This window comes from Neomonachus schauinslandi, chromosome 9, assembly GCF_002201575.2.
Source record: "Neomonachus schauinslandi chromosome 9, ASM220157v2, whole genome shotgun sequence".
In the NCBI taxonomy this organism is placed as follows: Eukaryota; Metazoa; Chordata; class Mammalia; order Carnivora; family Phocidae; genus Neomonachus; species Neomonachus schauinslandi.
Window position 1 is genome coordinate 74,574,330 of NC_058411.1, and position 27,214 is coordinate 74,601,543.

General features: G+C 37.9%; 1 protein-coding gene across 3 annotated transcripts in view; it reads left to right on the forward strand.

Moving 5' to 3' along the window:
- Positions 1 to 27,214, forward strand: part of SLC12A6 (solute carrier family 12 member 6) — an 86,783-nt gene that overhangs the window by 50,405 nt on the left and 9,164 nt on the right. For all 3 annotated transcript variants that reach the window (XM_021695773.1, XM_044917788.1, XM_021695774.1), the window contains 15 exons: positions 7,917 to 8,011; positions 9,203 to 9,334; positions 11,006 to 11,152; positions 12,501 to 12,555; positions 13,819 to 13,949; positions 14,636 to 14,877; positions 17,051 to 17,265; positions 18,286 to 18,444; positions 18,621 to 18,719; positions 18,993 to 19,050; positions 21,801 to 21,975; positions 22,280 to 22,398; positions 23,593 to 23,691; positions 25,989 to 26,108; positions 26,894 to 26,998. In XM_021695773.1, coding sequence (XP_021551448.1) covers positions 7,917 to 8,011; positions 9,203 to 9,334; positions 11,006 to 11,152; positions 12,501 to 12,555; positions 13,819 to 13,949; positions 14,636 to 14,877; positions 17,051 to 17,265; positions 18,286 to 18,444; positions 18,621 to 18,719; positions 18,993 to 19,050; positions 21,801 to 21,975; positions 22,280 to 22,398; positions 23,593 to 23,691; positions 25,989 to 26,108; positions 26,894 to 26,998 — 1,951 coding nt within the window. The remainder of the gene's footprint in view (positions 1 to 7,916; positions 8,012 to 9,202; positions 9,335 to 11,005; positions 11,153 to 12,500; positions 12,556 to 13,818; positions 13,950 to 14,635; positions 14,878 to 17,050; positions 17,266 to 18,285; positions 18,445 to 18,620; positions 18,720 to 18,992; positions 19,051 to 21,800; positions 21,976 to 22,279; positions 22,399 to 23,592; positions 23,692 to 25,988; positions 26,109 to 26,893; positions 26,999 to 27,214) is intronic.

Below are 27,214 nucleotides of genomic sequence, written 5' to 3' on the forward strand. Positions count from 1 at the left end.
CATCTAGTGACTCACAGCTAGGGATGCTCTTAAACAATGCACTGGACATCTTCCACAACAAATAATTATGTGCTGAGTTTGAGAAACTCTCCTCTAAAGGAATTCTCAAGAAGGTGCCTCAAGTAGAAGTGAAAGGATCCCAGAAAACTAGTACTCTGAAATGCAACAAAAATATTGAACAAATAAAATGGTAAACATGGACCTTCACCCAAGTCAGTGTTGTCTCCATGAAATATTTTTAGTGTCTTATTTGTGTAATAAAATAAGCTACTAGAAATATTGGACAGAACAGTAATACGTGAATCAGAAGAGAGAGAACGAAAGTCTTTGTTGTTTGGGAGGATGACAGACTTTTGTTTAAACTCACTTAACAGTTTGGGGTTTTTTTGTTTTGTTTTGTTTTGTTTAAGATTTTATTTATTAGAGAGGGGGAGAGAGATCACAAGCAGGGGGTAGGGATGGAGGGAGAAGCAGCCTCCCCGCTGAGCAGGAAGCCCGATGCGGGACTCGACCCCAAGACCCTGGGATCATGACATGAGCTGAAGGCAGATGCTTAACCGACTGAGCCGCCCAGGAACCCCTTTACAGTTTAAGTAAAATATGTGGTAAAATTTCAAACGTAACTACTGAAAGAATAGATATAGAATGTGGAAATTCCAAAAGAGGAGAGAGAACAAATGGAATAAGGGAAAAACAAACCAAAAATCCAAAGAGAAGAAATGAGAATGAATCCTAAAGAAAAAAGACCAAATAGAAATTTTAAAATGGTAGAATCCAATCCAAACATATAAATTGCTATGGTTGATGGACTGAACTTGACAGTTAAAAAGACAGATGGTCAGATTTTTAAAAATACAGCTATCTGCTATTTACAAGAGATCTACCCAAAACATAAGGACCCAGGAAAAAATGGACAGTTGAGAGAAGAGGACATTGAACCAAAGGAGAGCTGTATAGTTATTGTCATATTTTCTACTGTCTTAGAGTTTATTCTGCTCTCTCTCTAACTTGCTAAAATAGGTACTTAGCTCAAATAATTTTTATTCTTTTTACTTTGCTAATGTAAAACTTTAAGACAACTTTTCATTAAAGTGCTACTTTTGGTGGATCCTACAAGTTTCAATAGGTAATCTTTATTGTCACTTAATTTTTTAAAGTATTTTAATCTTTGATCCTTGTTTTGTTTTGCAGTGTATTTTCTCTAATTTCTAAATTTGGAAGGATTTAAAAATTTATCTTTTCACAATTAAATTCTAACAACTTTTGTTATAGACCAAGATCACAGCCTCTGCCCTTTGAGTGAGGGCTGGACTTCTAATTAATAGAAAATGGCAAAAGCAATGTCACTTTCAAAATGAGATCACAAAAAGACTGTGACATCTGTCTTGTACTCTCTCTCTGGCTCTCTTTGATGGCTTGCTTTGAGGGAATCCAGCTGCCATGCTGAAAACTGTCCTATGGAAAAGCCCACGTGGCAGGGAACCAAGAGAGGCCCTTGGCCAACAACCTGAAAGAAAGTGAATTCTGCCAACAACTGTGTCCGTGAGCTTGGAGGTGGCTCTTCCCCAGGCCTTCAAATGAGACCATAGTCCTGGCAGAGCTTTGATTGGAGCTTCGTAGACTGAAGCAGGGGGCTCAGCTAAGCCTTGCCCATATTGCTAGCCCACACAAACTGTGAGATAAAAGTGTGCGTTTAAGCCACTAAATTTGGGAGTAATTTGTTATACCGAAAGCTAACTATAAACCATAGACGTATGTTTAAAATACTTTCTTGCAGGGCCTGGGTGGCTCAGTTGGTTAAGTGTCTGACTCTCGATTTTGGCTCAGGTCATGATCTCAGGGTCGTGAGATGGAGCCCTGCTTAAGTTTCTCCCTCTTCCTCTCCCTGTGCCCCTCTCCCTGTCTCACGCGCTCGTTCTTTTCTCTCTCTCTAAAAAAAAAAAAAAATTATAAACTGCTTTCTTGGTGAATTCACCCTTTTGTTATTTGGTTACCCTCTCATCCAAAATAAAGTTTTCCCCTTAAAGAAAAATTTATCTGGTGATAATAAAACCATATCAGCTTTTTTTTGGTTTCTATTTGCCTGATAGATCTCTTTACTTACAGCTTTTACGTGTCATTATATGTCTCTTGTAAACAGTATATGCCTGGATTTTGTTAGTAGTTTAAAATTGGCATGTGTGAATATTTACACCATGGAAATTGGCTAATACTATAAATTAGTTTTGTATGTGTGTGTATGTGTTTTTAACAGTCTTCTGTGACTTCAGTATACACATAGACACACAATGAAAGCAACATCTTTAACTGCTTTGTCTAATGCTATATCCCCAGGACCTAGAGTGCCCAGCACATCGATGTATACAAACTTAATAAATGCTTGGTGAATTAATTGAATAAATGAATTACTCCAAAGTGGTGATAATTTTAAGCTGTGTCATTCTCTTTAGAATTTTATGGAACCAGTAGAGAGAAGAAAAAAATTACATTTTCCTTTTTTTTTTTAAATAACTTTTTATTGGGGCGCCTGGGTGGCTCAGTCGTTAAGTGTCTGCCTTCGGCTCAGGTCATGGTCCCAGGGTCCTAGGATCGAGCCCCGCATCGGGCTCCCTGCTCAGCGGGAAGCCTGCTTCTCCCTCTCCCACACCCCCTGCTTGTGTTCCCTCTCTCGCTGTCTCTCTCTCTGTCAAATAAATAAAATCTTTAAAAATAAATAAATAAATAAATAACTTTTTATTGTGGAAATTTCCAAAGGTCTAGAAAAGCAGATAGAATAGCATAATGAACCTCCATGAAGCCATCACTCAGTTTTAACAATGTTGAGAATCTGTTTTCAAGCCCTACCTAATTTTTTCCTGGAATATCTTAAAGAAAATTCCATCACATGATTTTATTTACCTTTTTTTTTAAAAAAAAATTTTATATTTAAATTTCTTTCAGAATTGTCTTTTTTTTTTTTAAGATTTTATTTTTTTATTTGACAGAAAGACACAGCCATAGAGGGAACACAAGCAGGGGGAGCGGGAGAGGGAGAAGCAGGCCTCCCGTGGAGCGGGGAGCCCGATGTGGGGCTCGATCCCAGGATCCCGGGATCATGACCTGAGCCGAAGGCAGACGCTTAACAACTGAGTCACCCAGGCGCCCCTCAGAATTGTCTTTTTACAAGGCGCCTGGGTGGCTCAGTCGTTAAGCGTCTGCCTTCGGCACAGGTCATGATCCTGGGGTCCTGGGATCGAGCCCCACATGGGGCTCCCTGCTCGGCGGGAAGCCTGCTTCTCCCTCTCCCCTGTTTGTGTTCCCTCTCTCGCTGTGTTTCTGTCAGATAAAATATTAAAAAAAAAAAAAATTGTCTTTTTACATCTGATTTGAGTCAGGATTCTAACAAGTTTCACACCTTGCACTTGGTTGATGCATCATTTTAAGTCTTAATTTATGAAATCACCTTTTTTAGTTTATGCCATTTGTTGAATAAGTCAGATTATTTAGCATGTAGAATTTCTCACATTTTGAATTTGATGATTGCACTATCTTTGTGGTGGTGTTTAACATGTTCCTCCTCTGTTTTTCGTGAACTGGTCGTTAGATTTAGAGGTTTGATTAGATTCAACTTCCATTCTTTTGGTAGGAATACATCACAGGTTGTGCAGTTATATTGTTGTCCACTTTTAGCGATGTTGAGATTGATCATTGAGTTCAGATCATCCTGACCCATCCATTATAAAGTTACATCTCAGCCTTTCATCTAATGGGTTTATAGCAACTATCGATGGTGATTGCCTAGACCCATATTTCATTAGGAGTTGAAAATTGGTGATTTTTTTTTCCTAATTATTCCATATGCATTAAACATTTTTTTGTTTAAATTCCAGTTAGTTAACATACAGTGTTAAATTAGTTTCAGTTGTACAGTATAGTAATTCAACAATTCTGTACATGACTCAGTGCTCATTGTAAGTGTACTCTTCATCCCCATCACCTGTTTCACCCATCCCCCTACCCACCTCCCCTCTGGTGACCATCAGTTTGTTCTCTCTAGTTAAGAAACATACAGATGGCTAACAGACACATGAAAAGATGATCAACATCACTCATCATCAGGGAAATACAAACCAAAACTACAATGAGTCAGCGAAGTTAAGCTTAGAAGACAAAGCATAGCTCTCTGGGGTGCATCTCTGTTCTAAAAGTTGTAGTTATGAGTGTTGAAGAAATTAAGGAACTTATTTAGGGATAGCAAGTGTTAGGACTGATATGAGTTCCAATAAAAGTTAGGATGAAGAACACATTGGGATCTTAAAAGGGGCATTGTGTCCGGTGGTAGAACTGAGAAGAGTAAGACTTTTCCATCAATTCAAAAGAAGTATTTTAAAAATCAGTTTATGTAGGGGATGGGGCTGCCTCAGTGGCTCAGTTGGTTGAGTGTCTGGCTCTTGGTCTTGGCTCAGGTCTTGATCTCATGGTTGTGAATTCAGGCCCTGAGTTGGGTTCCATGCTGGGTGAAGAACCTACTTAAAAAAAAAAGAAAAAAGAAATCAGCTTATGTGGGGTGGTTAAAAAGTTTGGAAAACAGATAGTGGTGATGGTTGTACAACATCGTGAATGTAATGCCTCTGATTTGTACATTTAAAAATGGTTAAAATTGCAAGTTTTGTTTGATTTTACCACATTTTAAAAAATTAATAATGTAATATACCCAAAACTCTAATATTGTATACTTTTAATCAATGAATTGTTTGATGTGTAAATTATATTTTAATAAAGCTGTTAAAAAAAAACTATATGTATAGAGCTAAGCCAGAAATTTCTGAAGTCAAGTTAAAGGGAACTGGTCTAGTCCTTGAAAACTGGCTTAAGCATCCTGTTTGACTGCTTTGTCTCTAGTACTCAGTAAATATTTTTAAGTTAAACAATAAACAAATGAAAAACAAATTTAAAAAACTACAGTGAGATATCACACCTGTCAGAATGGCTAAATGTAACAGTACAGGAAACAACAGATGTTGGCGAGGATGTGGAGAAAGGGGAACCCTCTTACACTGTTGGTGGGAATGCAAACTGGTGCAGCCACTCAGGAAAACAGTGTGGAGGTTCTTCAAGAAGTTAAAAATAGAATTACCCTACAACCCAGCAATTGTACTGCTAGGTATTTACCCCAAAGGATGCAAAAATACTGATTCGAAGGGGCACCTGCACTCCAGTGTTTATAGCAGCATTATCAGCAATAGCCAGATTATGGAAAGAGCCCCAGTGTCCACCAACTGATGATACACAGAATGGAATATTACTCAACTGTAAAAAAGGAAGCTTGCCATTTGCTACAGTGTGGATGGAGCTAGAATGTATTATGCTAAGTGAAATAAGCCAGTCAGAGACAAATATATGATTTCACTCATATGTGGAATTTAAGAAACAAAACAGATGAACATAGGGGAAAGAAAAAAAAAGGCAACCCATAAAATAGACTGACCTATAGAGAAGGAGGGAGGTGGGCAGGGTATGGGCTAAATGGGTGATGGGCATTAAGGACGGCACTTGTGATGAGCATCGGGTGTTATATGTAAGTGATGAATCACTAACTTCTCCTGAAACTAATATTACACTATATGTTAACTAGACTTTAAATAAAAACTTGAAACAAGAGGGTCTGTTTGTTGGTTTGTCTCTCTTTTTTCCCCCTATGCTCATTTGTCTTGTTTCTTAAATTCCACATTTATTAGCTAGAATGTTTCTATAATGAAAAAATTTTCTTTAACTTTTTACCTGAGGTATATATAATTATAATCTCTTAAAGTCACTAAAACCTAGAATAAAATTTTTAACAAGTACTTACTGAGCTATTTTACTTTTGAAATTTAAATTCAGTTAATTAACATATAATGTACTATTTGTTTCAGGGGTAGTACTTATTGAGTCCTTACTCAGTGTATCACTGCACACTTTATACACTATTGCTGTTGATAATGGTAGTAAAAGCCCTCTACCTCCAGGTCTGTACAACCTTTTATAAGTGACAGTAGGTAAAAAAAAAAAAAAAAAAAAAAAGACTACATTAGGTCATGTAACCAAGCATTATTTTTGTACAAACCCTTGCCACTTTTTTTTTTTAATGTTGAAAGAGGCACCCCACAAGAATTTGGTGAACCAGATCTGCAGAAAAAAAAGAGACTAGGTTCCCTCAGACAGTAGAGTCTGTGTACTTCCTTAGCTTTGGTTCTTTGTTGTATTAAGAGGTATATATAATTATAATCTGTCAGTCAGAAAAAGATAAATACCATAGGATTTCACTCAAATGGGGAATTTAAGAAACAAATGAACAAAAGAAAAATAGAGAGAGGGAGAGGCAAACCAAGAAACAGACTCTTAAGAGTCTTAAGAGAAAACAAACTGATTGTTACCAGAGGGGAGGTGGGCAGGGGGATGGGTGAAATAGGGGGTGGGGATTAAGGAGGGCATTTGCTTTGATGAGCACGGGGTGGATGTATGGAAGTGCTGAATCAAAAACTGTCTCCCTGAAACTAATATTATACTGTATGTTAACTAACTGGAACTTGAATAAGAACTTAAAAAAGAATATACTCAATGAGTACTGAGAAAAAAAAAGTTATATATAGTTATAATCGCCTTGTAGGAGAGAGAAAATAAAAAATTATGTAAATGTCATTAAGAACTAACACTTTAGGGGCGCCTGGGTGGCTCAGTTGGTTAAGCGTCTGCCTTCAGCTCAGGTCACGATCTCAGGGTCCTGGGATCCAGCCCCACATCGGGCTCCCTGCTCAGTGGGGAGCCTGCTTCTCCCTCTGCCTCTATCTACTGCTCTGCCTACTTGTGCTCTCTGTCAAATAAATAAATAAAAATTAAAAAAAAAAAAAAGAACACTTTAAGTATTCAGGAAATAGATACTAATATAAAAGTTAAAGAAATTAATTTAAAGTCCTATAACCTTAAATACCAGTTTAGGAAATAGTCAACAAGCTATCAAAATAACTGGATCACGTCAAAGGACGGAAGGGCCAACCTGATAGGGTCCCCACCAGCTAAAAATGGGATAATACGAACATTAAAAATAAATAATGCACTGAACTGAAATGTAAATATGTGAAATATCCAAAATATTAAAAAAAAAAAAAACTAGTCACCTTTGCAGAGTTATTAAGGAAACAACGTATTTGAAAAACAATAAATGGAAAGAATCAAGCAATTATCCTGCCTTTCTTGTACCAACTATATTCCAGGGTAACAAGGTAAAAAGGTATATATAATTATACCTTTTTATAGGTATATAAAATATACCCATATATTTTAATAGGTGCCTCTTTCAACATTAAAAAAAAAAGTGGCAAGGGTTTGTACAAAAATAATGCTTGGTTACATGACCTAATGTAGTCTTTTTTTTTTTTTTTTTTTTTTTTACCTATTTTCATTTTTAAAAGTTTTTACAGACCTGGAGGTAGAGGGCTTTTACTACCATTATCAACAGCAATAGTGTATAAAGTGTGCAGTGATACACTGAGTAAGGACTCAATAAGTACTACCCCTGCAACAAATAGTACATTATATGTTAATTAACTGAATTTAAATTTCAAAAGTAAAATAGCTCAGTAAGTACTTGCTAAAAATTTTATTCTAGGTTTTAGTGACTTTAAGAGTAGAGTCCTATAGGCTAGAATCCTAAAAGAATAGTGTTTCCAGAGGTCTTTGTACTGTTAAACCTTCCTCTTGTTTACCTCTTAGATTTATTTTTGCTCCTGTTCTGGAGGCAGCCACATTCTCTAAGCCTGGCTAATTTGAGTTCTCCCACTCTCAGATTAAAATTTGAATATGAAAATGGATTCTAAAAGGCAAATGAAGTTATTTGGTGCTGATACTTCTTTAATACCAATGAGAAACTAACTTGATTTCCTTTTTTTCTTTTCCAGATGATGGGCATAAGAAAGCTCGAAATGCTTATCTCAACAATTCCAATTATGAAGAAGGAGATGAATATTTTGATAAAAACTTGGCACTCTTTGAGGTAATATTTGGGAGAAATCTAGGGCAGAAATTTCAGGAACAGAGATTTCAGGATGGCGGTTTTCTATCCCATTTAGTTTTAAAACAGTACAGGCTGGATAATTTTAAGAACTGCTTGTTAAAATATAATACTATAACTTTGTCATTGTAGTTGATTTACTCTATATAATCTAATTACCACTAATTAATAAGTAGCCATTAAATCAGATTTCTGTGAATTGAGGAAGAATGTTGATATCACAGGCATGGAGAACCTTGCTGTCTAATTCAGCTAGGATTTAAATATTTGCATTGGAATTATCTATGAAGTATAAAATAGAGTATTTTTCAACTCTGTGTTTGGGAAGACCATCGTTTACCTTAGAACTACTAAAAGAAAAATCAGTGTAGGAAATAGGCTGCCAGATTAAGAGGGCCTGTCTGTATGTCTTACCCAAGACCATATGGACTCTGACGGGCTCTGCAGTCGGATAGTTGAAAGGAGCCTGCTTTGGTCCAGCACTGCCTTTGTATCTGGCTTTGGACAATGATGCAAGTTCCAGTTCTCTTAGTGTACCTGTTTTTTAAATGGTATCTTCTTTCAGTTTCCTTCAAGAAAAGATCTGGGATAGATATTTAGTTCAGTCACAAAAGTTTTTTATTGAGCTGTCTGTGCTTGGTGCCATAAATAATAGCCATAAGTGTTATTAGAATGTTAGTAGCCTAGCCTAGGGATGCCAGGGTGGCTCAGTCAGTTAAGCATCCGACTCTTGACCTCAGCTCAGGTCTTGATCTCAGGGTTGTGATTTCAAGCCCCACATTGGGCTCCATGCTGGGCGTGGAGCCTACTTAAAAAAAAAAAAAATGTTAGTAGCCTAAAGAAAGGGGCACTAAAGTTAAAGGTAATATTATCAATGTTTTTTTCAAGGTTACAGCTGTCTGTAGGGGCCAGTGTGATTTTATTTTTACTGTAAAGTTAAGCCATTAGAAAGAATGATAAAGCTTTTCACTTAAGAATTTTATAAGGATTTGTATAGTCCTGATTGATATTTTAATGTGGGAGGAGAATAAAACCTCATTTATAAATTTTCTTAAAATATTTACCTGTGATGTATTTTCTCATTTAATTTGCAATTTTCTGGTAGAGGGCCACATTGATGCTTATTTCTAGTGTTCTTTATTACTCATTTCTTCAATGTCTCTGGCTTTATAGGAAGAAATGGACACCAGACCAAAGGTATCTTCTCTCCTCAACCGTATGGCCAATTATACTAATCTGACACAAGGAGCGAAGGAACATGAAGAGGCAGAGAACATCACTGAGGGGAAAAAGAAGCCCACTAAGGTGAGGCCTTCAAATAACAAGGATAAATAAAAAGAGTCCCATATATAAGAAAGGAGGAAATAGGGGCGCCTGGGTGGCTCAGTTGGTTGGGCGACTGCCTTCGGCTCAAGTCGTGATCCTGGAGTCCCGGGATCGAGTCCCGCATCGGGCTCCCTGCTCGGCGGGGAGTCTGCTTCTCCCTCTGACCCTCCTCTCTCTCATGCTCTCTGTCTCTCATTCTCTCTCTCTCAAATAAATAAATAAAATCTTTAAAAAAAAAAAGAAAGGAGGAAATATCCAGGGCATCACTTTATGCTCAGTAACTATTGAATGCTTGATATATGCCAGGCACTGTTCTGGGCAGGTCATAGCAAAAACAGAACATAAATTGTCCTGCTCTCATGCAATCTAAATTCTAGTATGAGGAGATAGTTGTTAAACTGTATATTACGTATTGACGATGGGCTAACAAAAATATAAGCAGGGACAGATGGTAGCTATACTTGTGATGAGCATAGCATAACATATGCAAAGACTTGTCAGATCACTTTGTTGAACACTAATGTAACATTGTGTGTTAACTTCAATAATTAATTCATTTTTTTAAAAAAGGCAGGATAAAGACACTGAAACTGGCTAGCAGGAAAGCCAGGGCAGAGGGGGTTGCTGTTGTAGAGAGGTTGGTCAGGGAAGGCCCTTTCTGACAGGGTGATGTTTGAGCAGAGGCCTAACCAATGTGAGACAATGAGCCCCCTAGTTGGGAGAAGAGCATTCCAGGGACAGGGAATAGCACTTCAGAAGAAGAGGGTTCACACCCATCTGCTGATGCCATCTCTCTGTTGTCAAGTGATGGGGTTTTTCCAAGACTAAATTTCAGTTTTTCTCAAAATGAAAATATGGAACCATATTACAAGTTAGCTTTCTGGTTGTTCAGGGATAAAATGACCCTCAGATCTTCATTTTACCAACTGCATTTACCAGCTACCATGAGGATTTATGCCAAACTCTGAAGGAAGTCCATCAAATCATTATTCAGTTTTTAAATGAAAAGGGAAAGCTAGGGGCACCTAGCTGACTCAGTCAGTGGAGCATGCGACTCTTGATCTCAGGCTTGTGAGTTCGAGCCCCACGTTGGTTGTAGAGATTACTTAAAAATCTTAAAAAAAAGCGGCACCTGGGTGGCTCAGATGGTTAAGCGTCTGCCTTCGGCTCAGGTCATGAGCCCAGGGTCTGGGATCGAGCCCCACATCGGGCTCCCGGCTCAGCGGGGAGCCTGCTTCTCCCTCTCCCACTCCCCCTGCTCGTGTTCCCTCTCTCTCTCTCCCTATCTCTGTGTCTCGAATGAATAAATAAAAAAATCTTTAAAAAAAAAAAAAAAAGGAAAAGCTAATAGCTTCAAAGAACAGAACATTTTAATTGTTGGGGGTACACTTAAAAGTTTGTGGTCAAATGCCCATGTAAAAACATATGGGGACCTGTGTAAAGTAAAAATGTATAGCTCTAGGAATAATGTGATCATTTATAAGATGGAGATTTTATATGTGCCTCTTTTAAGGTATTGATTAAACTAATTATGTGTTTTGTAAGTAAGATGGTAGTTAGGGAGCAAGTTTTTATATACAAATAAAGGGATAAAAGCATCTCTTCTAGATGACTATGTAATTTTTCTTTTGTCAACATCTTTCTTTGCAGACCCCTCAAATGGGTACTTTCATGGGTGTCTACCTCCCATGCCTACAAAATATTTTTGGAGTGATCTTGTTTCTACGCCTTACATGGGTCGTGGGCACAGCTGGAGTTCTTCAGGCCTTTGCAATTGTCCTTATCTGCTGCTGCTGTGTAAGTCCCCAGTTGGCTCTTAGAGATCACCTGGAACATTGCAGGAGCTCAAGATTATATGCACTTGACTTATTTGAGAATAACACAAAGACTATTCGGGAAAGACTCATGATCTCAACAGGAGACATTATTTTGATATTAAACTCTGAAGGATTTTCAGTTATTTAGTGTCCAGTCTTTGCTGCTTATATGCGTAATATGATGTACTAGAAATTACAAAGGAAGACTTTTAGAGGAGGTGGAAGATGTAGTCCTTGATTCAAAGAATTCAGAATACAAACCATTGGAGTTTTATAGCACCAAAGTTAGAAAATGATGATGTACTACTCCAGTATAGTATTGAGGAACAAAACTGATTGTTGTTTGGGGCGAGGGGTATTTGTTTTGTTTTGAAGTCTCATCTGTTACCCCTTCCCCAGAAATTCAGGTGTGCTTTCCAGGTCTTCTCCCCACTGTACTGAGAACATTCTGATCTTGTTTGAATTTAAACTCCTCTTATCCACATGTCCCAGCCACATCTATCAATTTTATTATAAGTTGATTATTATTAAAATTTTTTATTTTTTTATTCAACTTCTGGCCTCTTTAATTACTATCATTATTATACCCTCCTGGTACATTATGCTCAGCTGAGTGCTATATAAAGCAGGATAAGAAGACATAGTTTGTATCATTAATAACTTAAAATTAATAGTACTACCTTTTTCTTTTTTTTCTGTTTCTTAGTCTTAAAACTTCAGGGCCATGTTTGGCTCCTTGATTGCCTCTCACATCTAATCAGCTACCAAGGTCAATCACGTCTCCCTCTGAAATCTCTTACATACAACCCTTCCTTTATATTTCTGTTACTAGCACTACAGTCCTTACTTTTCACTGAACTATAATAGCCTACTAACAAGTCACTCTGCCTTCATCTGCTCCCTATCTGCAGTCCATTCTATGCTGCTACCAGGTAATGTTTTCAAAATACGGTTTTTATTATTTCAGAAGTCTGCAGTGGTTCCCCTCCTTACTGAATATTGTTCTTGTAATTGTAGCTAGTCCTTAGTCAGTTTCTAATCTGTTTTCCAAGTGAACTAGGAGACCAGGGTGAGATCAGTGGCTCCTACTAGCAACTAACCTACTGCTTATGATATAGAAGCATTTTAACAGAATACTCAAGATAACAGTAATGTGACTAGGGCAATGAGTTGAACCACATCATCTCATTTCCATAATATTAGGAATGGCCGCCAACTCCCTCCATAAAGGTAGGAAGAGTTAATTTTTCAGAAAGTGCTCTGAGGCCCACAGACAGGAAAATAGTACAGAACTACAGTAACAATATTCTCCTTCACTTCCTTTACAGACAATGTTGACTGCTATCTCCATGAGTGCCATTGCCACGAATGGAGTGGTGCCAGGTCAGTAGGCTGGATTTCAGGGATTGTCAACAACTACTGTATGTTTATGCTATCAAGTCAGAAGTGCAAACTTCCGAGGACTAGAATACTATTTAGTCTCTTGGTCATAGACATTCACACTGTTTGACTTTAGAATACATTCTTTAAAAATCTCTTTATGTTGTAAACTAGGGGAACCCTCACTCACTGTTGGTGGGACTATAAACTGGTATAACCACTTTGGAAAACAGCATGGAGATTCCTCAAAAAATTAAAGATAGAAATCCACACAGTCCAGTAATTTCACTACTGGGTATGTATCTGAAGAAAACAAAAACAGTAATTCAAAAAAATACATGCACCCCTCTGGTTTTTACTGTATTATTTACAATAACCCAGATATGGAAGCAACCTAAGTGCCCATCAGTAGATGAATGAATACAGAAGATGTGGAGACACACACACACACACACACACTCACCAGAATATTATTCAACCATAAAAAAGAACAAAATCTTGTCATTTGTGACAACACAGGTGGACCTAATCCACTTTATGCAAGTGAAATAAGTCAGACAGAGAAAGACAAATACCATATGATTTTACTTATATGTGGAATCCAAAGAAATAAACAGACAAAAAAACAGACTCATAAATAACAAACTGGTGGTTGTCAGAGAGGAGAGGAATGGGGGGAATGGGCAAAATAGGTGAGAGGGAATAAGAGATACAGACTTCCAGTTACAAAATAAGTCACAGGGGTGAAAAGTACAGAATAGGGAATACATTCAGTAATATTGTAATAACATTGTATGGTGACAGATGGAACTACACTTTCTGTGGTGTGCAGAATGTACAGAATCGTCAAATCACTATGTTGTACACTTGAAACTAATATACCATTTATGTCAACTATACTTCAATTAAAAGAAAAAGGAAAAAATCTCATCGTGTTCTAAGCTAGAATCCTTAATTTGTATCACCTTCCTAGCTTCTTTTTAGTTAGAATATATTTTATTGGGCTGTCTCATGCCTGTAGTAAATATTCTTTGATGCTTATCTAACTAATACTGACAAATTGTGCTACTTCATGAGGAGCATTAGATGTTCAGCATATTCTACCATAAAGGTTTTATCTTTTACTTCCCATTAGCAAATCTACTTTTTATCACATTCAGAGTTTTGAAAAACTTGAAACATTTATCCTTCTTATTTATGACTTGTTTACATTCTTCTTACTGATGTACTTTCTTTATCCTGCTTACATTCTGTTTTGTCTTTTAGCTGGGGGCTCATACTTTATGATTTCCAGAGCACTGGGCCCAGAGTTTGGTGGGGCTGTTGGCCTCTGCTTTTATCTTGGTACCACATTTGCAGCTGCCATGTATATCCTTGGTGCCATTGAAATTTTTCTGGTGAGTAATAGCTCAATTGTGGTCTACAGTGTAGAAACGATAGAGATTTGGATTTATTTTGTTGTTTGAAAGAAAGCAAAACTTTTGAGAGATCCATTATAGAATCAATCAAGTGATTGACTGTTAACCTGTTATTGACTTCCTCTTGTGAACATAAGTCAGAAAGGTTGAGAGTATCCTTTGCCTGCATACTGCTTCCCTACCACCCATTTACCAATACCCTACCACTTCATCCAAGAAGTTAAAGTCTTGATCAAGGCAAGACTTGCATCGGAAAAAATAAAAGTTTTTATCTTTTTTGATATCTTCATTCCAATGAAATAAAATGTTTGTCATTTCTTTATTCACTGGAATATTTTTTTTACTATTTAAAATAATCATAAGTAAGTAGGAATAATGAGATAGGAATCAAGATAATCATTACAATTATTTTATATAACCCTTTGAATAAATTACTAATGCTTTTTTTTGCTGTTTCTATTTGGAAATGTAGGTATTCAGAATAGCATGTAGCCTTAAAAAAAAAAAACATAAATGATATCCAATTTCCGTAGGAATTAGGTTAAATCTCCAGTCATTTTCTATCTTAGCTTTGCTTTGCTGTGTGAAAGCAAATGCAAAGTACAACAACCCTTTTACTTGAAGACTTTGAAATGACCTCATTTTCTACTTCTTTTGCTTAACAGGTATATATTGTCCCCCGAGCTGCGATCTTTCGTAGTGATGATGCACTCAAGGAATCAGCAGCCATGCTCAATAACATGCGTGTCTATGGCACAGCCTTCTTGGTCCTCATGGTATTGGTGGTGTTCATCGGTGTACGCTACGTGAACAAGTTTGCCTCACTTTTCCTGGCCTGTGTCATTGTGTCCATCTTGGCCATCTATGCTGGAGCCATCAAGTCTTCTTTTGCCCCTCCACACTTCCCGTACGTGTCTGTCTCTCTGACCGGCCATCAGTTACTGGGTAGTCAGTGACAGTGTCTGGTGATGTGATCACTTCAAGTACAGTTTCAATCTCCCGGAGATTTCTCTCGTGGATGAGCTCATTTAGCATCTAGGCAGGAAGCCTCCCAGCAGACTTCTCATGTTGATCCTCTTCCTTATGTCCCAAGCATGGAACTGGCAGCTCTAAACATCATTTGGATATAGATACTAGGTTTTTCTCAAAACCTCCTTATAATGATTGTGTATATTTGAACAACTATTCATGAAGAGCTTTACGATAGTATAGTTATTACCAGCAAGCTTTGTAAAGTACAAATGTTGGATTCCTCTTATTAATAAAATATCAAGAGAATCAAAGAAACCTAAATTCCTACCTAAATATAAACTTTTTAACCTGCTGTTAATACCATAGCAGACTTTCTGGTTATAAAATAAAGAGAAATAAATGTCACATTTTTACATATATATATATCTCTTTATAGAGATTGTATGATATACCATAAGTAATGCAGGTACATTAAAGTGTATTTTTTTAAGTAGTAATGGATTTGTACAGATAGGTGACTCTCCGGTCACCTGTTCTCTGTTTGACTAGTGGCATAATGATTAGCACTGAGAGGTGTTTGTAATCTTGTTACAGAGATTGTCTTTAAAAAGTCATCTGGAGGGCACCTGGGTGGCTCAGTTGGTTAAGCGACTGCCTTCAGCTCAGGTCATGATCCTGGAGTCCCAGGATCGAGTCCCACATCGGGCTCCTTGCTCGGCGGGGAGTCTGCTTCTCCCTCTGACCCTCCCCCCTCATGTGCTCTCTCTCTCTCATTCTCTCTCTCAAATAAATAAAATCTTTTAAAAAATAAAAACAAAAAATAAAAAGTCATCTGGATTATCTAGGTATCAAACTCCTCACTCCTATGTCGATTTAACCTGATTACAGAAAAATAGTTTTTTTGAGATGAAAAAACCAGATCTATAGAGATTAAATGACTCGCCCCAAAGTTAGTTAATGGCAGAACAAGAATATGAACGCTTTGATTTCCTAACTCCTGGTCCAGTATTTCTTCTTTGCTAAATGATGTCAGTGATAGATTCCATCATCAACTTTTAGTCTGCTCATTTAGGGACTGCAGACTAGCCGAAAGTACTGAAGGCTATATTCTGGATATCTTAACTTGAGAAATTCCATTTTGCCTGAAGTTCTCCTTTGATGCTTCTCTTTTTTGGTGGGTAAAAGGTCATGATATGTGGTATTTTCTTTAAAATATTCCAGCAGAACAAGACCAAATTTGCTAGAGCAATGCATGAAACAAGACTGGGCAGTATTGAGTTGTTGAAGCTGAGTAATGGGTACATGGTTCATTATGTATGTATGCTGTCATTTTTGCAGATTTAAAAAGTTCTTTGTTCCTCTTGAGAGGTACTTTAACTGTGGGAGTATTATTCTTTTGTTCATATTTATAGCTCTGGGTTAAAGAAAAAAATAAAATCAGCAGTTATTATTTGTAATATCCTTAAATACCTTCACTCCCACTGGGTCTAGGCTTACATTCAAAAATAGTTTTCTCTTAGGCCATAGTGGGATGTGCTTTTTATTCCAGCCAAGCTGTCTTTCTTGAAACAGCCAGAAGATTTGACCTTGAGTATAACATTTTCAAAGGGGTTGTTATGAACATAGGCTTTTCTAGGCCAAAAAATTAGGGGAATTTTTTTTTTTTGAGAAAGAACAAAAGAACTGTAGGATGCTTTTAGACCTAACAATTGGTTAATAATCTAGAAAATTTGGAAGATGAATAAGCACAGTGTCTTCAGACAGTTATTCTCTTTGAATTCTATCACCCTGCTACCAGTATGACTCGGGTAGACTACTTTATTGCCCTAAACTTCAGTTCCTCCATCCACAACATAGAAATACTAATGCATATTTTGTGAGATTGCTGTCAGGATTAAATTGCAGAAAATGTAAATAAATCTCCATCTACAGAACAAGTCAGTAAGTATTAGGTCCTTTCACGTCCTCTTAGAGATGAGGGTTTTTTGTTTTGTTTTTTCCATTACTAACCTATTTACTAACCTATTTCTAACCTACCTACCTTTTTTAAATTTTTTAAATTTATTTATTTATTTTTACCCTTCATCTTTCTCTCTGTTTTCACTTAGGGTCTGCATGCTGGGTAACCGCACCCTTTCATCAAGACACATTGATATTTGCTCTAAGACCAAGGAAATTAACAACATGACAGTACCGTCAAAGTTATGGGGCTTCTTCTGTAACTCAAGTCAGTTTTTCAATGCCACCTGTGATGAATACTTTATTCATAATAATGTCACTTCAATTCAGGGCATTCCTGGCTTGGCTAGCGGTGTCATTACAGGTAAGTCAGGAGGTTTTTGAACAAGTTTTTTAATCTGCTCAGGAAAGCAGGCTTTTCAATCGTAGTGTCTTCTGTTGTCCACAATGTCTCACTGCCACAGTATCCCTACCCTCCTAAAGCTCAGCACCCCCCTCTACATTCAGCGTCTTTCTGCTTTTCTGTTAGTGAACTTATTCTTTTTCAAACTCTCTTGTGACGCTTTCTGCTAAAATATTCCTCCTTTGGGGGCGCCTGGGTGGCTCAGTCGTTAAGCGCCTGCCTTTGGTCCTGGGATCGAGCCCCACATCCGGCTCCTTGCTCAGCGGGGAGCCTGATTCTCCCTCTCCCTTTGCCTGCCGCTCCCCCTGCTCGTGCTCGCTCGCTCTCTCTCCCTCTCTCTGATGGATAAATAAAATATTTTTAAAAAATAAAATAAAATTTCCCTCCTTTTGAGAGCAGAGCTAGGCAAATCACTTTTTTGAAGTCGGATGTAGTAATACAGTACCCTGTGTGTTACACTGTGAGACTGCGGTGTTCTTCCCACAGTGACAGCCAGATGGAGCTTGCAGTGTCACCACATCCACACATGCTGTTTTCCTCGCTCAGCCCAGTTTCTGAAACTCTTGCCTTAAGTGACTTCTATCTTAAATGTTTGGTCCACAAATGTCTTTGTGCGTAAGCAAGTTTACACTAAGGTGTTAGAAATAGCATTGATAACTAATTTAAAAGAAAAATAAGCTTTTCTGAGCATTCATCTTTAGTCCACTTAACTTCTACTAATTTGCATTTGTACATTTAACTGCATTTGTATGTACCAAAGCATTCTGTCAAATTACATTTGAATCAGATGAGAAAGAGCATTAGGTTTTTATTTATGTGTTCTTTATTGTATGATATATATGTGTTCATGTAGAAGCAAACATACCTTTAAAAACTATATAAATGAGGAATCTGATTTAGAATATTGTTTAGGTAGAAAATTACCTAGTTATCTTCTTTCCATACTTCTATTGCTTATATACCTTTTTCTTCCCACTGCAGAGAATCTTTGGAGTAATTACCTACCAAAGGGAGAGATCATTGAAAAGCCCTCAGCCAAATCTTCTGATGTCTTAGGCAGTTTAAACCATGAATATGTCCTTGTTGACATCACCACCTCTTTTACTCTTCTGGTGGGGATCTTCTTCCCCTCTGTCACAGGTAAGCAGAAGGGCTGTTGTCTGTTTTAGAAGTTAGGAGACCAAAGGAGTGATTTTTCTTAAGAGACAGAATTATATTCTCAGGCTTTTCAGATTTGCTTCCAATCTTTGGTATCCACATGAATATCAAAGTATCCAGGAACTAAGAAGTTAACTTGTTCTTTTTTCCCTCTAAAGGTATCATGGCTGGATCAAACAGATCTGGAGACCTGAAGGATGCTCAGAAGTCTATTCCCATTGGCACTATCCTTGCCATCCTGACCACCTCCTTTGTCTGTATCCTTTTCATGGATCCAGCCTGAGTTTTAGTCATAGGCACATCTGTGGAATGAGGCTGATCAATATTTTTATCCTGCTAATAAAGATATCTGCTTTCTACCAGCTCACTTCTCACCAGATAATCTATCCACCTCAGCTCTAAAATTCAAGAAAGAATTGACAACATTAGTGAATCTAGCACCTCATTTTACTGATAGAAGAAATATCCTGAGTGTTTACTTTCTCTCTCAGAGGGTTGTAGGTCAGCTTCCTTGACTCTCAGTATGGTAGATTTAAGCAATGTTGTCCTTTTTGGTGCCTGTATTGAAGGTGTTGTTCTTAGAGACAAGTAAGTAGTCAATCTCTTTGTAACATTTGTGTGTCTGTCTTCCATTATATCTCATCATTCCACATTGCCCCACAAAAGTCATAAACTCAAAACCCAACCTGAGGTATAGATCATGACTAACAATTAGAAAATATATGTATATAGTTCCCAAAAAGGTTAGTGAATAATAAGTACCAGTTATACTGTTACAAATATGTGAGATGCAATGAATATAGCGCTTCAATAAAGTAGTGAATTTGTTTGCATAAGGGCTTCCCTACACATGAAGAGCTGTTAGAAACTAAAACCAAAAGTGAAGGAGAGCAAGTTAGAAAAAAAACAAAAACTTTCAAGTGTCTCTAGCATCTCTATGAGACATGGAAGTATGTATCTGTTTAGCATTCTAAATACAATTTTAAAACTTTCTTCTTCATTCATGAAGACCGCTGGGTGTTTTTCCTGTCCTCTCACCTATGAACAAAAAATAAGTTTTTGTAAGAGATTCCTAGAAAAATCTTTCCCCTAAACCTGCTAGATCTCTTCTCATTTTCCCCATCTGGGGGAGTTACTAGCCTCACCATTCACCCTTTCTCAAAACAGAAATATAAGTGCCATCCTAGACTTTCTCCGCCAGTTCCCTCATCCAGTTTCTAAGTCCTGTGAATTCCACATTTCATCTTATTAGATCTCCTCTTTTCCACTATTCTTTATCCCCATCCCTTTGCCCAAGCCTTCAGGATCTTTTGCCTAAAGTAGTGTAATTATCTCCCTTTCAGTATTACCACCTTCCAATCCTTCTTTCCCGCTGCCGCCAGAATGATTTCTCCTACAACACAAAATTGGCTCATACAAACCTTCCTGCTTCACAGCCTGCCAAAGCCCCTTGGAACCCATTACTTCAGTCTGGCCCTGTGTACCTTTTTCTGATGTCCTCTCCCATCATTCCCTCATAAACTGCCTGTGCTCCAGCCATACCTGAAGTTAAATATGCAGCCACACATTTGTTTGTACAGTTTCCTTTGCTTAGAATGGGTAACTCCCCCCTAGCAGACACACTGATCCTCTAAGACTAGACTGTCTTCTGTCCTGTGAAGCTTTCCCACGCTCACTCAGCAGAGACAACCACACACCCCCTCTTGTTCAGCCACTACACTATTGCACGTACCACAGATACTGTAGCTTTTCCTATCACTCTCCCTGACTCGATCGAGTTCTTTTAGGACAGAAACCCTAGTAGATGCTGTGTACACATATTGTTGACAAAAAAGAATAAGTAGCACAGTTTACTGTTACTATACTATTGTCACTGAAAATATATGGGCGTATGAGCTTTGGTAAATTACACCATCATATAAACAGTATTGAAAGTGTAAGCTGGAATGTCCCTTTGGAAAACTGTTGGTCATTATCTTCTAAAGTTGAACGTACACATACCTTATGACCCGGCGATTCCTCTGCTAGGTAGACCCAGCAGAAATGCATGCACACGTGCATTAAGAGTCATGCACAAGAATTCTCATAGCAGTATTATCATTAGTAGTTAAAATCTGGATATAGGTCAAATGTTCATCAGTAGTAGAATGGATAAATTATGTAATCATAATGGAAATGGAGTGGAAAACCATAGAGCAATGAAAATAAATGAACCACAGCTATATACAAAAAAAAAATTGGGATGAATTTCACAATGTTGAGTGAAAGAAACAAAACACATATCACGTATTTCATTTATTTAAAGTTTAAAAACAGGTAAGATGACATAGTATTAAAAGGACGATGGGGGGACACAAGGGCTCGTGATAGTGGGCATCAGAGAGACTTTTGGGTGCTGGCAGTGTTCTGTTTCTTGACGAGATAGTAGCTGCATGGATGTTTTGTGAAAATTTATTGAAATGTACATTTGTTTTTTGCACATTACTTTTTGTGTGTGATACTTAATAAAAATGGCTAAAACCATAAATAATTAAACAATGAGATGCCATGTTATACCCATCAAATTAGCCCTGACTTTTAAAAATTTTAATACTCAAGGCTGGTGTGAGATGGGTCTGTGCTATAAGACTTAAACCTTCATATACTTCCAATGGAAATAAAATGTATTCTAACCTTTCTGGAAAGCAGTTTGGTAGTGATTTTGAAATATTTAAAGATACTGATCCCTTTTATTACAGTTATTCCCTCTTAAGAACCTGCCATAATGGAAAAAAATCTGAAGTGTGAATGTAGATATGTGCATAAAGATGTTAATCACAGTATTTTCCATAGTATAAAACCAACACTAGAGAGATGGATTATGTAAATTATGATGCAATATTATTAAAACCACTAAAATTTTTATTCATGAAGAGTTTTTCATGACATAGGAAAATGCTTATAAGTTAATATGGAATTATAGGTGTAATGTGATCTCATCTATGTTTATAAAAACAGTAAACAGACTAAAATGTGCAAAGTATGCTAAATATTACCGGTTATGATTAATGAATTTCCTCCCGGCTTTTTATATTGTATTTTTCCAATTTTTCGCAAAGAGCACAGATATTTTGATATTTTGAGGGGAAAAAGCTACAGTTGAAGCTTAGCTTTATTATCTGGCTCCACAGGTTATTTTTTCTTAATATAAATCAAATCTGCCTACCTTTACATTTCTTAATATTTATATCTGTCTCAATTTTAATTTTCTGAAGATTATAAATAGAAAAAAATTAGGTGAATGTCTCTTTAGTCTTTCAGTCTGTAGGTAAATTTCCGCACTCCCATTTCTTTCCCAGGTTTGGGGATGCTGTGAAAGGTAATCTGGTGGTGGGTACCTTATCTTGGCCATCCCCATGGGTGATTGTCATCGGCTCCTTCTTCTCAACATGTGGGGCTGGACTTCAGAGTCTCACAGGTGCACCAAGACTGCTACAGGCTATAGCCAAGGATAACATCATACCCTTTCTGAGGGTGAGTAACGCTTTCCCATACCCTATTTCCTTTTCCTCAGATTTTATGAGAAACCGTGGTCTTCATAGGCTTAGGAATTATTAGATCATATAATGTGAAGACATGTGGGTTTTTAGTACAAGACCTTCTAAATCCCTGTGAGGGATGAGTTTATATATGAGTGGGGTAAAGGTATTTAAAAGATACCAAAGTTGGTAACACTATTATCCTTCATATACCTGAAACTGTGGCATAGAGGAATCAGGGAGCATTGACTCTGGCACTCCCCACACACCTGTGTCTGATATTTCCCTTCTCTATACAGGTTTTTGGTCACAGTAAAGCCAACGGGGAACCTACCTGGGCTTTACTTCTAACTGCTGCCATTGCAGAGCTGGGGATTCTTATCGCCTCCCTGGATCTTGTGGCCCCAATTCTTTCTATGTAAGAGCCAGTTCTTCTCTTTACTTTTCTTGCTTATATGATGTGTAATACATGTTGATTTCCATCGGGCATATAACAGTAGTGATAAAAGAGTGAGCCAAGGACAGGTGTAACTTCACCTAAATAATACATATTCCTAAGAAGTTTCAAGTAAGACTAACTTTTATAAGTTGTCATGGTTTCTTTCTACCGGTATAACTTCACAAGTTCTTTGCCTTCATTTCTTATTATCAGTTGATTGTAGCTTTCACTGCTACTCTTAGCTTTGATCCTTCAACTGCGACTTAGTGATGACTTAATTACCCACCTGGCACTGGGCAGCATGCTAGGAATACAGAGATGGATGACACAACCCTAAGGAACTAATGATGGAGAGACCAGTGATCCTTGTGTAGTGTGATGAGAACTGTGGTAAAGGTGAACACTGCGTAAGAGCTCTACAGCAAGGCACCCAAGTGGACTGAGACTCAAGAAAGGTTTTCTGGAGAAAGGGACACTTGCATCTTGAAGGAGGACTGGTTATTTACTAAGCAACGAAAAGAGTGAGATGTCCCAGACATGGAATGTGTGTAAAGGAATTGAGGATTGAAACAACGCAGCACATCTGAGAATTCAAAGTAGTTTGGCTTTGATAGAAGGGAGCGTGCCTGTTCGGGGGCAGCTGAGCAGAGAAGTAGCTAGAGCCAGGTCACAAAAGACCCAGAACTTTTACCTGGAGGTAGTGAGTGATCCTTTGAGGATAGAATGATCATATTTATGTTTTAGAATGATAATTTGCTATAAAAGACAAGTGAAAAGGAGGGTAAAATTGAGCTGGGAATGCCAGCTGGAAGCTTATTTAATCCAGCAAGGAAGAAAAGGATCCTGAACTAAGATGATAATAGTAGAGATGGAAAGGAGGGGAAAGGTTTAAAAATGTGTAAATCGGTAGAATCCATAGGACTTGATAAGTTAATTTGGAACAAGGATGAGTGACAATGAGGAAACGGATTATCCCAAGAGCAACTGGGTAATGTCTTTCACTGAGAGAGAACACAGGCAAATGAGCAAGTTCGTGGGGAGAAGTTAAAGTTCTCTACATCCTAGTCTTAATCAAAGGCTAGTGGCTAGAACAACAAGGTCTTTATCTATAATAACCTTTGGAGAATCATTTTACAATAATAATCATGCCTCTTACTATTTATATTCTGCCAGGTTTTTCCTCATGTGTTACCTCTTTGTGAACTTGGCATGTGCATTGCAAACATTACTTCGAACACCCAACTGGAGACCCCGGTTCCGCTACTACCACTGGTAAGTCTGCTCTTTTTCTTCTTCTTCCCCACATTTGGAGAAAACCCATCATTGAACTAGAAAACTAGGAGATTCTGGGTGGTTAATACAATTTTTCTTGGCCAGCCATCCTACTGCCTGTTTCAACTTCAGTGATTACCTGAATTTCCACCACTTTACCGTGTTTTTTCATAGGTCACTTTATAATTTATAACACCCACTTGAGAATAAAGATCAAAACTATGAAATAAATATTTCCAGCCTGCTGCATTCTTCAGGTTAAACCAGCCTACCCTTTGCATATCTGTTTTCCCATTTCCCTCTTAGCTAAGCACTGGACTTCACCCCTTTCTATCTTTATTCTCATCAGTTTTCAGTCTCGAACTCTCTCTTCCTTAGGAGGTTCATGTAGCAGGTAAGAGTATGAGCTATGGAGTCAGATGACCTTAGCTCAGTGTCAGCTCTATTTCCTAGTTTTGTAGCTTTTAACAAAGCACATAACTACATCAAATTTAATTTTATTCATTTGTGAAATGGGACTGATAGTATTACCTATCTCATAGGGTTGCTTTGAGATGATCTGAAGCGCTCAGCACAGTGCCTACTACATAGTAAAGCTCTCGGTGAAACGTTGGACAGCTGCTGCTGAGTTCACGTTTCCTCGGTCTTAAGGGAGTCATCACGCTTTTAGCTACCATCCCATCTCCTCCTTTCTTTCCTGTCTTAGCTAAAGGTTCTTTAATATGTCCTGTAGGCACCTGTTGCTACATTCCTCTGTGCTAACTTCCTCCTTGACCCTTTCCTGACTTCGCTTACCAGTGATGGGCAGGAGTGTGACCTTTATGTGGCAAAAATTTAGATCCTCACTGATTTTATCACCTCTAATCTTCCTTCTAGCTTTAACCTTAATTAAATGTTCACTATGAACTCTGTTGTGTTACTGTTTTGCTTTTGTTACCTTTTCCCTTTATCCTTCTATTTTTTTTTTTAAAGATTATCTTTGACAGAGAGAGCACACAAGCAGGGGGAGCATGAGGAGAGGGAGAAGCAGGCTTCCCGCGGAGCAGGGAGCCCGATGTGGGGCTCGATCCCAGGATCCTGGGATCATGACCAGAGCCGAAGGCAGATGCTTAACCATCTGAGCCACCCAGGCACCCCTCCTTCTCCTATGTTTTTATTAGATCTGATTTTCTCCGTTCACTCTTTTTGAAATTCATCATGGAGCTAAGAAGTTCATTCTGTACACAGTAGAACTTCAGTAAGCATGGTTGTCTACCTGATCTATTTGATCAAAACAGGCATTCCATCATTCTCTGCCAAGTTTCTCTCCTCTCTCTCTTTTTTTTTTTTTTAGTGAGAGAGAAGAGAGTGAGAAAGAGTGAACACAAGTGGGGGGTGGGGCAGAGGGAAAGACAGAGACTTTTTTTTCTTTTTTAAAGACTTTATTTATTTATTTGACGGAGCAAGAGAGCACAAGCAAGGGGAACAGGAGAGGGAGAGGAAGAGGGAGAAGCAGGCTCCCCGCTGAGCAGGGAGCCCGATGTGGGACTCGATCCCATGACCCTGGGATCATGACCTGAGCCGAAGGCAGACGCTTAACGACTGAGCCACCCAGGCACTCCGAGAGAAAGACTCTTAAGCAGACTCCACACTTAGCACTGAGCCCAACACAGGGCTCGATCCCAGGACCCTGAGTTCATGACTTGAGCCAAAATCAAGAGTTGGATGCTTAACCCACGAGCCACCCAGGTGCCCCTCTGCCAGGTTTCTCTTATGTAAAGTAAGGAAACTAATGGCAGATTTCCTTCAGTGGGTTCTGCATGTATGCTAATGAATGTTAATATGGTTTTAAGCAATATTTACATGAAATACTTTTTTTAAAAGATCATGTTAATAATTCTGACTACATGCCCCATCCTTGCTTTGCCAACTAGGCATTAATTATCCTCACAACTACAGATAACTTTCATTACATCCTGTTCATTTATATGTTTTCCCAGCAATGGGAAACATCAGCACAAAGGATGGTTTGGGCCTCGGTGCAGATCTACCGACTATTGCAGTCCATGATAAGACAACTATAAAAATTGAGAAAAATATTTTGAAACTTTTATAGCAATTTGACATTCTCACAGCATCCAGGCATGTAGTAATTTTTCTAATAACTCATTTTTATTGTGTTTTACAGAAGTTCAGTCTGCAATATATTGGAATTTAGCAATCCCTCACCAGTTTGAGAAGCATCTCTAGCACAGGCTTCTTTTTAAGCTGCTTAGAAAAACACTTTCTTGTTTGTGTTTTTGTTTTTAATTTTCTAGGGCCCTCTCTTTCATGGGAATGAGTATCTGTCTGGCTCTGATGTTCATTTCTTCCTGGTATTACGCCATCGTAGCTATGGTAATAGCTGGTATGATCTACAAGTACATCGAGTACCAAGGGTGAGTCTGTGGATTTGACCTTGATTACTGCTAAAAGTATCAAAATGGACTAGTTTGTGTAGAGCCAGCCCAATGAAAATTGCAGTAAGGATCCAGATAACCTCATTCATCTGTAACTAAATTTTGTATCCCCAATTCTTTTAGCCATCTTACAGACACAAACATACAGAATCAACAAGGGGAACCCATTGAGAAAGTATGAACAGATCAGTGAAAAAAGTAGCTTCAAGGACTTGTCAAAATAATAATGATGAGTATTAAAGTATAACACAAATATAAGTATTTTTGCTTATCTCTTCAGTCAAGGTATTATCTCTGAAATGAAAAAGAAATTAATCCTGAATAACTATAACAACTAAGACTTCAGAAACACCTTGCAAAATTTAGGAATAAATAACACTGGTTCAGAAGATTACATTGAGTTTTGCTTTCTCCCCATTATTTTCAAAATTAAATTAAACTTTGGGTCTGTCGTAAGTTCCTTCTCCAAATAGCTGTTTTGCATTATTGCTTTTGAACAGTTACATAGAAGGACAAGTGAGTGATACTTCCAGCCTTTATTTTGAATTGTTTATTGTACAGTGTGGTCCATTGATGAAGGCCAGTGTGGATCTGCTTTTGGTGGGTTCCTTATGTTAATAAAGAGCATTATATAAATAATGAGCTTTAATTTTCTTCCTTGTGCATATGTTAGTTTTAGATAAAGAAAAAATAAACTTTATGTTTTGAAATTGTACTTGCTATAGTTGAAATCTGTCTCTGCTTTTTTCTCTTTTGTCTCCCAGAGCGGAGAAAGAATGGGGTGATGGAATCCGTGGGCTGTCCCTCAGTGCAGCCCGGTTTGCTTTGCTCCGGCTGGAAGAAGGACCGCCACACACTAAAAACTGGAGGTAAAGAAATCAGTAGAGCTTAGTGGTGTAGTGTTTGGCACATGGTTAACACACACAACTATGTGCTTCTGTGATTACAGGATAAGGAATTCAGGTGGCTCAAGGAATTGGTATAATGGACCCATTTTGAATGATTCCAAATCCTTCATACTTTATTCTCTTTTCTTCATGGGATATCTGGTCTAGACTTCAGCCATTTTTATTGTTCCTTGCAGA